Source organism: Acipenser ruthenus, chromosome 24 (genome assembly GCF_902713425.1).
Source record: "Acipenser ruthenus chromosome 24, fAciRut3.2 maternal haplotype, whole genome shotgun sequence".
Lineage (NCBI taxonomy): Eukaryota > Metazoa > Chordata > Actinopteri > Acipenseriformes > Acipenseridae > Acipenser > Acipenser ruthenus.
Window position 1 is genome coordinate 25,304,270 of NC_081212.1, and position 15,503 is coordinate 25,319,772.

At 39.5% G+C, this 15,503-nt stretch overlaps 1 protein-coding gene across 1 annotated transcript in view; it reads right to left on the bottom strand.

The window, feature by feature from the left end:
- LOC117429628 (ADAMTS-like protein 3) overlaps positions 1 to 15,503 on the bottom strand; it is a 128,173-nt gene that overhangs the window by 23,560 nt on the left and 89,110 nt on the right. The window contains exons 16-21 of the mRNA XM_058998932.1: positions 11,224 to 11,507; positions 10,576 to 10,705; positions 3,201 to 3,411; positions 2,857 to 3,036; positions 2,289 to 2,442; positions 29 to 1,085 (exon numbers count right to left, since the gene is read on the bottom strand). Of these exons, the coding sequence (XP_058854915.1) occupies positions 29 to 1,085; positions 2,289 to 2,442; positions 2,857 to 3,036; positions 3,201 to 3,411; positions 10,576 to 10,705; positions 11,224 to 11,507 (2,016 nt within the window). The remainder of the gene's footprint in view (positions 1 to 28; positions 1,086 to 2,288; positions 2,443 to 2,856; positions 3,037 to 3,200; positions 3,412 to 10,575; positions 10,706 to 11,223; positions 11,508 to 15,503) is intronic.

Here is a 15,503-nt window from a genome sequence, read left to right on the forward strand (position 1 = left end):
TACAGAATGTATGTATGACCACACATACCTCTCTGAAAACTGTAACAGCATTCCGTTCTTGGTCCAAGTCCATTTTGGCTCTGGCACTCCAGTGGCTTCGCACAGCAGAAATATGGTCAGCGTAGCATTCGTCAGGAAGGCTGCTCTACCAATGCTTACGTTGTTGCTTTTCTGGAATGCCATGAGGGGGTTCAGCTTGTGCCTGATGATGCTGGGCTTTTTATACATCTGTTTGTTATAGACATGCTCGGATGCATTAGGTGTCTTATCAACAAGCTTCGAGTTCGAGGTGTTTTCCTGCAAGGGCTCCTTCCACTTCTCCGTTGTTGACTGAGGTCTGGACACTTCAGCCATCAGCTGATATATAAGCTGCGAGGCCATGTCGTCAGTCACTTCTCTATTCTCGACCAGCTGACTAATGTTCCTAACAAGCTCCTCAAACTGCTGGGAGTCCATGCTGTAGGCTCCGTGAAGGATGGCAGCCTCCAGGTGTTTGTCGGGACGTTCCTGGGAGCTGGAGGGTTCGGCTGAGTTTGTTAAGTAGTTGCCAAGAACCTGCAGGAGAGCCTGGTCGTGCGCCTGGCTGTCGTCCAAGTAAAACTCATTCTTTTCACTCCAGCTCTGCCACATCTTGCTCATTCGGTTCCACTTTTCCTCCAAGCGGCTGGCCTCGTTGAGGTCCAGCTTCGTCTTCAGCTTCTGGCCGTTGGGTGGTTCTATCAGCCTGTTGTCGTTCCCGATCAGCTTGAGGTTGAAAGTTTCCATTGCAGAGCCGGCAATGCAGCGGTACACCCCTATATCACTCGCCTCCAGGCTGTGGATCTTCAGGGAGCCTGACTTGGTTACCCCAATACGCTTAGAATTGGAAAGGTCTTGGCCATCCTTCTCCCACCTGATAAGCATCTTCTGGAACCGCCTCACAGGACACTTGATCACCACAGACGTCTTGGGGAGCAGGTAAGCCCGTCCACCGATGGTGAAGTGGATGCGCTTCTCCTGTCTTGTCTGAATATAGACTCTGTTTAGGCTGAGGATCTGAGGATTACGGTTCTGGGACTGCTTGGGTTTCATTTCCTTATTATGTTCTATAGAAATAAACACATTTAGAAAAAGAATGTGAGGAAAGTGATACATAAGTAAGATGTATTTATTTCCTGCAAAACCACTGTCATGTTAACACAGATACTTCATGATCTCGGCAAGAAATCATTTTTTTCTGGCACAAAGTCCAATGCAAAGTTGACCATTGGCAGCTTTGCAGCTTGAGACAGACTTCTATCTTAGGTCACACCCTTTTTGGAATGTTTTTGAGTTTGTAATGTAATATTTTTGTTAACTGACCTTTGAAACTGTTGGAGACCAACAAAAAGTGATCTTGGAATTAAGGTGGGGTTGTTTTTGTTATTCCAGGTGAGGCTACAGAAAACATTTTGCCTCAGACAAAGGTTACTTGATCATTCAGCATTCCTCTATTAATTACAATCAGATATCTCTTTAACTCGTAATATTGTATATAACTTTCGTCCAAGGACATTCTTTAAAGTCCACAGGGTGTGTTTAAATAATGTTATGTACCTCAGACACTTGGCTTGCAATTACTGACATAAAGTCCAGGAAAGTAAGTATTGAGTAACAAGTACAAGTAACACATTAATTATGATCTTTGGCTTGCTACATAATACCACATGACTTAAATGTTAACTTAAATACTTTTATTGTTAATCCACATCTTGATTATGCAGGGTAGAAGTGACAAAAGACAATAATGTGGCAGTTAAAGATGGTACTTCTTTAATACAGACATAGAACCGGTTCTCTTATTTTCACACTATCTAGGGACCATGCTGTTTTTAGTACAGCCACAAACCCGAAAGGGAGCCACAGTAATTCCACTTACTGTTTAAGAGTAAACGATGCTCCGTACTATAGTGTCAAAACAGGACTGAACAAGTCATACTTTCCCTCTCTTACAACATAGGCTCTCTCTAGGAACCAATAAACACTTAACTCTAAAATACAGCTTTTAATGTGTTATCCACAGTAAAACAGTTTGACATACATTTTACTGTAAGCACAGCCAGTGGAAACTTTCTAGTGTGAAAAAAAAATCAATATCGAAGCACTTAAACATGCATCCTATTTAGCAGAAGATACAATCTGTGACGAAGTTCCTTCTGCCTAAGCGACCGGTGATTTACATTACTGCTGCCCGTCGTTTTCCATAAGCACAAGCAGGCAGATATAGAGGCGGGTCGCACGCAGGTCGAGTGTCAAGGGCAGGCACTTACTGGGGCAGGCGTTCATGCGACAGGTCCTGATGAGAGGTGGAGGGAGAAGGCCACTGCACACTGATCTGCTTAATGTGACCTGCTGGCCTGCTGCTGTAAGCCGGCGACAGACAGTCTCCCTTCTTTGGGTTCCAACACCGCAACTAACTGAGCACTGCAAACGGAATACCGAACATTACATTTCATTTCACTCAAAGTATTGTTTTTTTCTGCCAGTGGCTTTCTTCTGGTGCTGGCCATTTTCAGGAGGTACGACTGTACTGTATTTGCATGAGGGGGGTCAAAAACAGGTTCAAGAAACAGGGCTACAAGAATGCAAATAATTTACATTATTTTAATTAAGTTGAAATCTTAAACTATGCCACTGTTACTGTTAATATGCTGAAAGGTAAGAAGATGTACGTTAACACCTTTCTATATTATATTGCTCCAATCACCAGGAACAATATAACCATGAGAAAATTATACTGAACTCCCTGTGAGCGTCTCATAAGATATGCATGTTCTCATGACTGTTCTGAAATGTTATCAATGAGTTTTCCTCAGCTGCAATGGTCACACAGCTCACCTTGGACCAGTCTCCTCCTGCCATCTGTGGTGGACAGTCTGTTTTAGCACAGTGTGTGTGAGGCAGAGGTTTGGGATCCTGGCAGAACTCATCGAGAAGCTTCAGAAAACTGCCATCCGACAGCAGCTGTTTACAATGGACTTTCCGGGACTGGGTACCGCCGCCACAGGAATGTGAACACTGTCAAAACAAACCACAAACCAAACTGTTGCATGACTTTCCCCCCCGACTTAGAAAGTTATGTGCATCAAAAAGAGCCTTCTAGCCTCCTAATTCATAAAATCAACCATGTACTGTACGTTTACAAAAAGCAGCACAGAGCTGTCAAAACTAATCTAAAATACCTGTTGCCAGTCTTCAGCAATCCAAGTTGGTGGACAATCAAACTGGTTACAAGCCTGCAGCACAGCAGGTTTTGTCTCTTGGCACTCCTTTTCAGCAACAGTGACCGAGTGCTCGGGTGCGAGCGACAAGACGCGCGTGCAGTAGACGTTCCTGGTCTTTATTCCAACTCCACAGCTAGCCGAGCACTGACTCCAAGAGGTGACTTCCCATCTGAGCAGAAAAATAAAAGTAATAAAATCAATGAAATCCTGGTTATCCATTGATCTGCCACTATATTGTTTGGTCTGGCCTAGTGCAAAGAAATAAGGAACAGGAGGTTCAATTCCTAGATTGACCGCAGATTGGAAGTGAGATCTGAGGCATGCCACAGGGCATTCCGGGGTTTAGTCTGCCCAGCTGTAAACATGGAATCAGAACCCCACAGAAAACAAGACGTGGCTTCTCCGTTTGGTTCTCAAACATAAACGTTTTACCGGGTGAGCGCTATGTTTGCTTTTCGATTTTTTGGGGTTACATTTCTGAACCACAATTCCATGACACAAACTTGTGCAGCTGTTGTTTGCAGACTGGGAGCCCTATGAAGAGTTCCCTAGCAATAAATTGTATTCATAAAGAAAGCAAAGGATATAGCAGATTGCTGCACTGTGCTAGGTAAATCACTCCCTGTAAACGCTGTAAATTACTATCAGGCCTCAAACGGAAGTAGAGGCAATTAAAAAACAACAGCTCAGACATCAGAAAATGGGAAAGCGACCCCTGTAGCACAGCATGTAGTCATATAGTAGAAAATGATAGGCTCTGTACAGTTATGAGCTTCACTACGCAGCTGCTTCCTGTGAGGGATAACACACATTATAGGAGCAGGAAGGCATGCTAAATGAAGCTATGTATCATCGTTATGAACATATTGAAAAATGTTTGGAAACATATACATTTGTCTGCAGTTTCTTGAATAATAGTTTACAACAATGAATTTCAAGGGACAAGCATGTGGTGATTGATGTGCTGGTGGATATGATTCCAAGGTAACATCTATTATAGTGAGTGGCATCTGCCTATAGAATGAACACATTTTGCTTCATAAAGTCGAATGAAACCTGCTGAATAATATTAGGTTAACATATTGCCATGTTGTAGTTTTCTGTATACTTAACGAAAAACTGACATTTAAAAATCTAACTTGAAATACTGTACTACTATTATGACTTCCGGTAGACTTTTGCAATAGCATTTTGTAGCTTCTTTGATTACATGGTGTTAAATATTACATGGTTAAAATAATCTAAATTATGTTCATATAGTTTTTTTTTTTTTTTTTTTTTTAAACAATGTCTCCATCCTAAAATACTTGGTGATGCAAAACTATTGGCCATAGATGTGTGTATGTGTGTGTGTGCGTGTGTATATATATATATATATATATATATATATATATATATATATATATATATATATATATATATTTGTTGTTAGTTTAGGGACTGTAAAAAGTTTTAGCTAGTATTTCATGTGTGAGTTAGGTTTTTGTTTTGTTTTTGTTTTCTTTTATTTCTGTAATTAATACAAACACACGAAAGCGCTTAAAAACGTGCAAATCTTGTGTCTGGGTTTGTGAAAAGGGGCTACGAACCTTTCAGAATAAGTAAAGTCTATCCTGTTGTTCTGTAACCTTTCTGTGCTAAAAGGCAGAGCTTAGACTATAAAGTCACTTTGATTAAAGAAAAACCTGAATCATGTGCTTAGGCATGCTAACAATGGTGCGAGTTTTGAACGTGAAACCAAACCCTACAGTTGAGTCAAATAATCTGGATCTGATACTTTTGGTATCTTTGCATTAAATCAGGACCATAAGAAGGGCCCCCGCTGCTATTCAAGGACACCGGAGAGGTACTGAGTTACATTAGAGGAAGTAGGTATATGAGATCCTGATGTGGGAGGACTTACTTATCTGAAATTGACTTCACCGTTTATCTTGATATTGCACACTTACACTGAAAAACTAAGATTACTTCAGAACTGAAACATTACTGGATGGGAATGGGAACAGTATTGCATGTGGGAGGATGGCCTGTGGATTATAAACACCAGATCTAAGGCCAGGAGTAGGAGGTGCAGCATTTGCGCAAAGGCACACGCAGCCCTCCTTGGGGTTTATTTTAATGATCTGAACATCAACAGATTATAATACCCCTGCCCTAAACCTCATAACCACCCTGCTCTATCAAAAGCCACAATTCTAAAAGGTATTGATAATGTTGACTTTTTCGACCTGAAAAAAGAAACAATGAACAGAAGTCACAAATGGAGATTAGATAAAGGGGCATTCAGAACAGAAAATAGGAGGCACTTTTTACACAGAGAATTGTGGGAGTCTGGAACCAACTCCCCAGTAATGTTGTTGAAGCTGACACCCTGGCATTCTTCAAAAAGCTGCTTGATGAGATTCTGGGATCAATAAGTTACTAACAACCAAACAGGCAAGCTGGGCCGAATGGCCTCCTCTCGTTTGTAACCTTTCTTATGTCCTTAAGCCTCTTTCCACTGTTTTTATTTAAAATTGCATTTAGTGGAGTTAATAAAGGGGGTGAATAAACTACACTAGTTTTTACTCCCTCTTCCAGACAGCACTCCTTACTAGACTAATGTAATCAGACAGGTGATTGTTTTGAGTGTGTTTGACCAAAATGGGAATATATAATATGCCTTTGTTGTTACTGTGAAGATGTGCAATTAACTACGTAGCCAAGATACGAAGCTGGAGGGGTTTTTATTTTTTATTTTTAATTCCAGGAGTCAGCAGTCCACTAACAATCTCACAACAGTTCAAAGTCGAGAATTCAAATTTTGGGGTCCACTTTATATATCTGTGGGTTTTTCTTATGACCCATGGAAGCAAAGAGTGCATTTCACCCAGGTCAGCCAAAACAAATTCTCTGGAAGTAAAGAATAGGCTCTCTTGTGTGCATAAGAAGCAGGGGTGACACTAAAGGGCACAACAGCATTTTCATTTAGGTCATATCCATGCATGTTGGCTCTGCTTTTGTGTTAAGACCTGTGCCCTGTACAGAAGCAGTGTGAAGGGCTGTGTGTAAGTTAGTTTTCATCATTTACCACATCAACGGGGTCAAAACAAAGTTCAGTTCTTCCACATGGATGATTATTACTTTCTCTGGCAGCGACTCAAAATCTCGATATCGGAAAAGTGAGAGAACAGTGGAAGGCACCAATTCCAAAATCTCTTTAAATCTCTTTAAGGAAGTATGGAAAATGAAAATAAAAGAGCATACAGAATAAATAGAAATGGCTTTTTTCCACTCCTTCGAGAGTAACTCCTTCCTTTTCTGCTACTGCGATATCCTTTACTAATCTGTCGGAAACATTAAGTCATACCATGGCATGAAAACACACTTCAAGCGCAAAGAAGGTAGACTGCAAGGGAAAATATGTGTATTTTTTTTACACATACTGTACATTAATCCTTTTAAGTGTGTTAAATATGGGATTTAGACAGTCCCTTAAAATCTTTTAGTAGACCCTTTTTTTATCCATCCTCTTGTAAACACTAACTTTCAACACCAAAATACTGCAGTATATCTTTTTGTTTATTTTTTTTAATTAAAGCGAGTTCATATTGCTTGTCTAAAACACAGTAATAAGGCTTTTTGTTTACACTAGCGGGCGTTCACTGGTAACTAACAACCTGAAATGATGCATCTTGATTGGCTGACGCAGTGTCCAACTTTCTATGAGGTTTATAATAAAGATTATTAACATTTTCAAATACCCTCTGCTTTTCACTGACTCAAATGTATTCTTAAAAAGAACTTGTATGCAAACCATGAACCAAGTGATAGCTTACTATATATTATAATGTGGTTTTATGGCAATAATTATAGTGTACATTGAGTAAATAATATGGAATGAGATCTAAACTAATTATTATAATAATTAAAGCCACTACAGTGACAATTCCACAGTTTTGCTCGATAATCCTTTAATTGCTCTGCAATTTAAAAAAACAGCTGGGATGGATCTCCAGAAGTTCCATGCTGGTACATCTGTTTGTTTCGGCTTGGGGTCCTAAAATATCAATTTGCAGATGTACATACTTTAGGTCAGAAACAATTTTAAGCAGGGAAAGTAGAAACATGTTGGAATTAGTACCGGTAGTTTACAGTTTGTGTTTGTTTTGTGGATTTCAGAGATCTTATGGATCTCATAAAGGAAGAGAAAGAGCAGTAAGCCCAGTGCTGGCTCTTATCAAAAAGTGTATTTTTCTTTGTACAGCTCAATAAGGGTCAATGTTCAACCTACCTCTTACTTGTAATATACTGTAAAACAAAAACATTCGGATGAATTGTGCCAAGAAGTCATCATTCTATCTTTAAACTTCAAGAAAGTGCATAGTAAACTGTTACTGCTTACAACGGCCTGTAAAACAAAAATGATCCAAGCCAGATTGGGGAAAATATCATTAGTTTTAAATCCATTTTTTGTTTTGTGTTTTGCCATTTTATGCTTTTAAGCATTTTGTTACTTTTGTTTATTTTAAACTTGAGTTTAAACACAGAATACCTCCCGTGCAAGACAATGCAGGTGCCTGTTTCTGAACCGCTAAATAAAACAGCATGACTTTTGCATTAAAAACAGAGAGTCACATCTTTGAAGCTGCATCAAATTCTCCAGCTCCCAATCAGCCTAAGCCCTTGCTCGTCCAAATACAGTATCGCTTTCTCAACTAAATCAACACTTTTTGACTTTTGGTTATTGCCATTTGACTCCAGGCCTATTAAAGGAAAAACAATCCCTGCAAAGAATAATTTGCTAAGCATGCCAAAGAGAGGAGTTGAGGGGCTCTCATAATGCCCAACATTGTTGACCTGACAAGTACTTAGCATCAATCACAAAACCCTCTTTCAACCTCAATCATTCTCTGAAATGTTGCTTTGACGTACCAAAAAGCAGTCAGACAGATCTAGAACTTATACACACAAAGAATAATATTCTGGCTGGACTATTGTAATGCTCTGCTTTCTGGTGTCTCTTCAAAACTAATTCATAGGTTGCAGTATGTGCAAAATAGTGCGGAACGGGTTTTGACGAGAACAAGAAAGCATGATCACATATCCCCAGTCTTAGTATCACTTCATTGGTGGCTAGTAAAATTTAGAATCGATTACAATATCTTGCTGCTGACTTTTAAAACCTTACATGGCCTTGGTCCAATCTATTTTAAGGACATGCTCTGTCATTACGTGCAGCAGCGGAGTTTACAGTCTGCTAGCAGATCTGCTATAATGAAAGGCACTATATAAAATAAATCTATTATTATTATTATTATTATTATTATTATTATTATCATTATTATTATTATTATTATTATTATTATTATTGCTGTGTATTGGAAATGAAGAAGATGACTGTAACAGTACCTTTAATAAAGGGGAGGGGGGGTGTTTGTTCAAGTATCTTTCTTTACTGTATTTCTGTTTCCTCCCCAATGTTAACAGTGCTATACATACTCTGCTTTTGGTTCAGTAAAAGCTCTCTCGTAGTGGCACAATCTTTTCAGCAAGGTAAAACAATATATTTGTATTAATGAAGCAAACAGGTTTTACCTTGCAGAATACAAATGAACAAAACAGTTCAAATCTTTTTTAGACAAGCAAGTCAGTGACCTCTCTCTGGCCTTTACAGAGGCCTACATTTCCTCAGTGGGTGCGACCCCTCAGGAACTCATTTCCAATCACCCGATTTTATCAGTAATGTAAACCTAAACCCTATTGTCATATCCTGCTCGTTTCTTCAGGAAAGTAATCCAGCATTCCTTATTGCTGATGACAGAACGATTCAGAAGGTTTAACTCTGAAATAATAACCACGAGTTCCGCACAGGAAACTTCATAAATATTTACAAATGAACACAGCTTTGATCATGGAAAGACAACACCATCCCCAGTGTTCTCTGCTCTATGGACCCGTGTGTGTGTGTGTGTGTGTGTGTGTGTGGAGGGCACTGGCTGCGGCACTTCTATACAAGCCACTTCCCTTTTGTGCAATTTCAGAATCAACTTGCACTGGCTCTTATCTGTTGGGATACTATTTACAGCAAGACTTGTATTTAAACAAAATTAAAAAGAAAACTGTGGCCCTAGGGAGAAAAAAAAAAACGAGATTTGTACAGACAGAAAGCCTTTCCATCCATTATATAATAAGTTGAATTTTTTCATTTAGTGAGTCGTGTGCAAAATGCAGTTCTATAGTGTTGACTGAAATTTGTGTGGGAATGATATGAGAATGAAATGAAAATGCCAATACAGATCTTGTTTGTATTTTGATACACGATGGATTTAAACAACAGAGGGGCTTTGGGAATATTTGCTGTTGAAATCTTGTAGGGGGGGTCCTATGGTTTTCTAAAATCCTTGCATGATATGGCAACCAACCATTCCCTCTCAGTGCTTAAAACAGGTGGTCCCAACAGTCAGCTGCTTTCCCAGGGCCAGGCTGTTTAGGACCACACATGATTATTAAACAGGTGGCCATACAAGCAGCCATCCCAGCAGGAGATGCAATATTACATGTTCCCTTGAAGAATTGATTATTATACTCTTGGTGCTCGATGATGAAGGAATTCTAAACAGTATTCTCAAATGCCACTCGTTCGGTTTGGCATGTACTGTATGTGGTTTCTGGTACCTTAATACAGTAACTTGCTTAAACTCTTGTCTTTTAAACATACCGTAGTTAGTGTTGCCTTTGTTTTGTGCATTTAAAGACCATTAAAGACCATACAAGACCATGTTAAGAAAAGTTAAAATAAAGTTAAAATAAAACCAAAATACAAACCAGGCATTTTAACAAAAAAAAAAAAAAAAAAAAGCTGTTTGTGCCTTAGGGGTAACAATATTTTCATTTCAACTACTCCTGGAAAGGAAACCCTCAATTAAGTGTGAAGTGCTAAGCGCTGAGATAATGATGTATATATTGATGACATGTAAACACTGCTATGGGTTTGTGTGGGTTACACTCCTGCTGCATTCCAACCACAAATGACTGGTGTGCTGATGTTTTATCTGAGCCTGTGCTCTTTTGGGGATGCATTCAGTTCTGTGTGCTTGCGTCTGGAGAAGGCTCAATGATAAGGGCTCACAGCCTGTGCTCTGTTGGGGATGCATTCAGTTCTGTGTGCTTGTGTCTGGAGAAGCCTCAATGATAAGGGCTCACAGCCTGTGCTCTGTTGGGGATGCATTCAGTTCTGTGTGCTTGTGTCTGGAGAAGCCTCAATGATAAGGGCTCACAGCCTGTGCTCTGTTGGGGATGGATTCATTTATGTGTGCTTGTGTCTGGAGAAGGCTCAATGATAAGGGCTCACCTTGCTGGACAGGATTCTGGATTGCATTTTCGAATCATTTCAGGGGGGCGACTGGAGCCATCACACAGAGCATCACCTACAGCTGCTCGTTCCTGCTTATTCAGACACACCACAATGGCTTCTTGTTTTCCTGCGAAAATAACCCATTCAGTACCATTCAAACCGAACACAACATACTCAATGCCTTCTGGAATATGCTTCCTGTTTCTGATGGGTCTTAAAATATTTTCATTTATTAGCTGAGTTTTCTGTATACCGCTGTTTAACCTAATAGAGTAGACCCATACACCAATTAAACTTTTTTTTTAAATTACATTTACTTGTGCAAAACATTAACCAGATTCCTTGCTGTACGTATTTTACCTGAGTTTTACTCAAGCACGAGATAACATGATGTTTTACATTGGCTTAGATTCCAAGACCAAGCTTTTCAAATAAATCTCCAAAAATTCTACCTTGGCATAATCTGCCCCCATCCCCCCCCTCCCCATGGCTAATGTGTTAGGCTCTAATCCTTAAACATGGACTCTTAAAATACATCTGTCCTATTAGAATATCTCAGACTGTGCAATTCCTATATAAATGTGATCACAATAAAGGTGATTATTTCCAGTAATACAGAACAGCTTTGATATTGAATCCACATACCTCCTGCGCATGAAGCAGAGCATGAGGTGAACCCTTCATACTCCCAGTCATACAGCTCCTCGTCATCATAGTGAGGAATGGAGGACTCGTACACAGCAGGATCCCCATCACACGGTCCCAGGTTACAGCCTCGCTCTGTCGGGGGCTTCGAGTCCTCGCACTCATCGTCGGGCAGCTCGACCTCCGTCTGGGAAAAAGAGAGGAGGACTCGGCACTTCACCTGCCGTGTCTGTCTGCCAGGCCCGCAGGTGACACTGCAAGGTGACCAGGCTTTGGGAATATACCTGTGGACACAGGAAGCAGGAAGACGGGCAGGTTCAGGATCTGCGGCTCAGGAGATACACTGTCAGAGCAGCCACAGACGGGCTGAAATCCTATCGGTTTCTCTTGAGATCTAAATGTGTTACATTCAGGCATGTCTGTACTGAACACATATTTATAAAACAAGTACTTTTCCTTTGGGCAGTGATTCTGGTCCTGGTCAATCACTGAAAATGAGAATGCTTGCTGGATGAGCTTCACGTTTTATGCCACTTACACATAGGATACTCCATGAATGTTCATGGAGTACTGCTGTTAAGCCACGGTTGAGGCTGGCCGTCCTCTTGAGTGAAACAACCACAACACTCCACGAACGTTTATTGAGTATCATAAAACTACTGGGCAGTAAAATCTGCAAGCTATCATTTTTCTTCGATGTCAAGCGAATCGCCTAGCACAGGCCTTCCCTTAATAAGATGTAACATTTATGCACGTGCCAAGAATCTGTAATTCATATGATGGTTGGAAGAATGTGATATTTATACATTAGGGTTTTGTTTTTTTTATGACCCTGCCGTGATAACAATGATACATTTCTTTCAGGCCAAGACAATTAACTGGGTTTGAAGAGCTTGAGTCTCGGCGCAGGGATTTTCATGGTGTTGCATTGTGGAGCCACAAGCACTTCAGGACAGCAGCTTTCCTTTCAAAGACAATTGCAGTTGGGAGATGTTCCTGATTCTCCAGTACTGATGGTGAATTTCATTATTAGGAAGTTTGTTCCAGTTTTTAGTGACGACTACAGCCAATTTTCTGTACTTGTTTTCAACATTTATAGACTGAACAGCTGCGAGCGGTCAGAAATAAATGGCTGCATAAAATAAAAAATACAAAAACGAAAATGCAATCATCTGTTAATGATTATTGTTGCCTAAGAATATTCCTCATGTCCTTACCAAAAGTTTTTTTTTCAGATTTTTTTTCTTTTTGGGGAATGATTTAATAAGCAAGCTATGCAATAGAAATGTTTTTGCAACCTAATTTCGTTTCTGTGAAAAGAAAGATGTTTAAATAAATGTAAGGAAATCCAGCAACTCACCTACCAAAAAAAACATTGTAGCGTTTCGGCTTAGCATTGCCTTTATTGGGGCATTGTCTTTATCGGGATATCCTGATGAAGGCAACGCTAAGCTAAAATGTGTTGGTTTTTAATGTTTTTTATAACCAGTAAAGCATTTTGTTTCATATGTGTGTTGCAGGATTTCATTACATTTATTTAAACATCTTTCTTTTCACAGAAATGGAATAAGGTTGCAAAAACATTTATATTGCATCGCTTGTTTATTTCTTTGACTTGCACAAACATGCAAGGAAGTTATCTTGTGACAGGCAAACAATCAGTATCATATTTTTAAACAAACCAAGTGGAATGTAAGGGTTTCTATGTGTACCTAAGCTGTTTGTTACTTGCTAATGAAATCATTCCCAAACAATATTCTTTGAAAAAAAACTTTCCTGTCCGCTTACAGCTGTTTAGTATATAAATGTTGAAAACAAGTCTGGAAAATTGGCCACTAAAAACTGGAACAAACTAATAATGCAATTCACCATCAGTACTGGAGAATTTAACACACACTTGACTTGAGAGATATGTCGAATGCATCTGTATTTCACACCAAGCTGTTCCTTAAGGATGTGGATCTTAAGTTTGCTAATGACAGCCACGTGTGTTGGTTTTAATAATATGCTACATAAGGTCTTGACCCCCTATCGTTCTTGCAAACTCATTGTGACGGCCCGATGAATAACGTTGTTCGTTTTAATAAGTTATACATTCTCTGCAGGAAAGGGACTAATAAATCCTGCCATAGAAACAATTGGCGATTGTTGTAGCTTTGTAATGTTTTCACATTACAGAGTTACAGGTGATCTTGCAGTAAAAACTGACAAGAAAAACATTGGGTACAAAGCTCTGGTAAGGTGAAGACTTCTAATGTCCGGGTTTAAGTGAAATGCATAAGAAGCACCAACCTTCCTTTAACATTTCCATTTACATACATTAGTTGCTTAAAGGATTTCCACTATCTTATTAGAAATGTACTGTTTGGTACTGATCTGTACATTCTACTTTGTCCCCAGCATTTGAATAATGCTGGTGACAATGAACATCTAAAACAATCCAATACAGTACTGAGCTCATGTGTGACTCAGGACTCGCAAGATTTTAGGTCTGAGAATCCTTCACTCTGAACTTGAAAATCAAAGTGAATATGGCGGTGTCATGTCACCTCCTTGCCAAATTTCAACCCCCCACTGTAGTCATAAATGAGTAAAGTGACAATTCAGTTTTGCGATTAAGAGTCAACAGAGTAAAAACAAAAACATATTTTTGCATTTTTTATTGGTATTTAATTGTAATGTTTATACTTGCAATGCTTTTGTTATTTACCACAAAGGTCAATCTTTGAGTTAGGAAAACGGGCCTGTTTGTACTTTTCTGTTTCTTTCTACACTCCTTGTTTCAATATTCAGAAATACACCTACCTTACCTAAATTCACTGGCATGTTGCACACCTCCTTCTCCAGAGTATCTGTCCCTCTTAAACCAAATTGACACCCACTGTACACGTGCTTCCTCTAAGGAGAAGGACGTCTGTATTTTAGTTAATCAAACAGCTAAGGCTTCCTATAGATTCATCCGTGCTGTCTAACTCTCTGTGAGGTCGACTGGCTGCTGCAGACTGCCTGGAGTCCAACTGTACACAGGACAGAAGCTCCTGAAACCCAAATTCGATAAAAATGATAAGATATATGAACGATACCTGGCTTCTAGCCTGCATTTCTAGCTATAATCAAAGGTGCAGCAAAGAAGCGATGTTATACTTTCCTGTAGATTTCTCAGTGATTTAGTAAAGAATCCGATCACTGAGTCTGTAAAAGTATTTATAATAAACTGAAAAGTCAACAGTGTGTATACCTGCTGGGCTGGTACTGCTGTCCAGACACTCCCGAAGCAGCTGAGATTCAGGTTTATGACACAGAAAGCCAAAACATATCATGTTCTGACTAATGCGTCCGTATAATTAAGGGGTATTATGATGTCAGAAATCAAAATGCTTACATGATCGAAAGAACAGATCTCACTTTTAGCAGACAGGGATGCCATTTACAGCTGTAACATAAATTGTTACACCTGTTTTAAAAATTAATATTCAGGTAAAATATGTATATATCATACAACCAAACCCAACAAGTAATAATAAACATTACATCTAATGTAGGTCCAAAGTTAAACGTGATTATGCATTGTAATGAAGCACAAGGCCTTAACACACCTATTGAAATACAACTGTTAGCAAGTAGTTGAGCAAATCGTGTAAAGCAATTATTGCGCTCAATGGTTCTCCTGTTGGACACTCTCCCAATTTTTCATTCAATCCATTAAATGCAAGCGAACAGGGACTCATTCTCATTTTAGGGGCAAACTAAGCAAGCTGTACTATGGTGAGGCTAGTCTTGCAATTGAAGTGCGACCCTTTAAGCCATTCTCATCTTCCAACTGAGGTCGTCATTCCTCTACAGATTAACATTGAGTTTACAGCCCCAGCCCAGGGCCAATGTCCATATAGACTTCCCTTTCACTTCCATGCAGCAGAAAGAGCAGATTTTATTTTACAATACTGCTCCTGGCTTTAATCACCAGGCTTTAGATCTCTGCTCCAGATTACACGCTATGCTGAAAGGGCTACCTGTATAAATGACTTCAGATATATAGGATTGATGAATAGCATTACAATGGACAGTTTAAGGGAACCCAGCTGTGGGCTGAAAAGGGAAAGACTGGGCAGCCAAGTTTTCAACATCAATGAATTCCAGGGATGTCATGGCTGTAACCTTGCCCTGTACTCTAAAGGCAAAAAATCTCAGGTCTGGAAAAGCTAAAGTCACATCTTACACTGATATTCTAGAACCTCTTCAGTTTTCTTTTTCTACTGCAACAGTCAAATTACTTTGTGTTT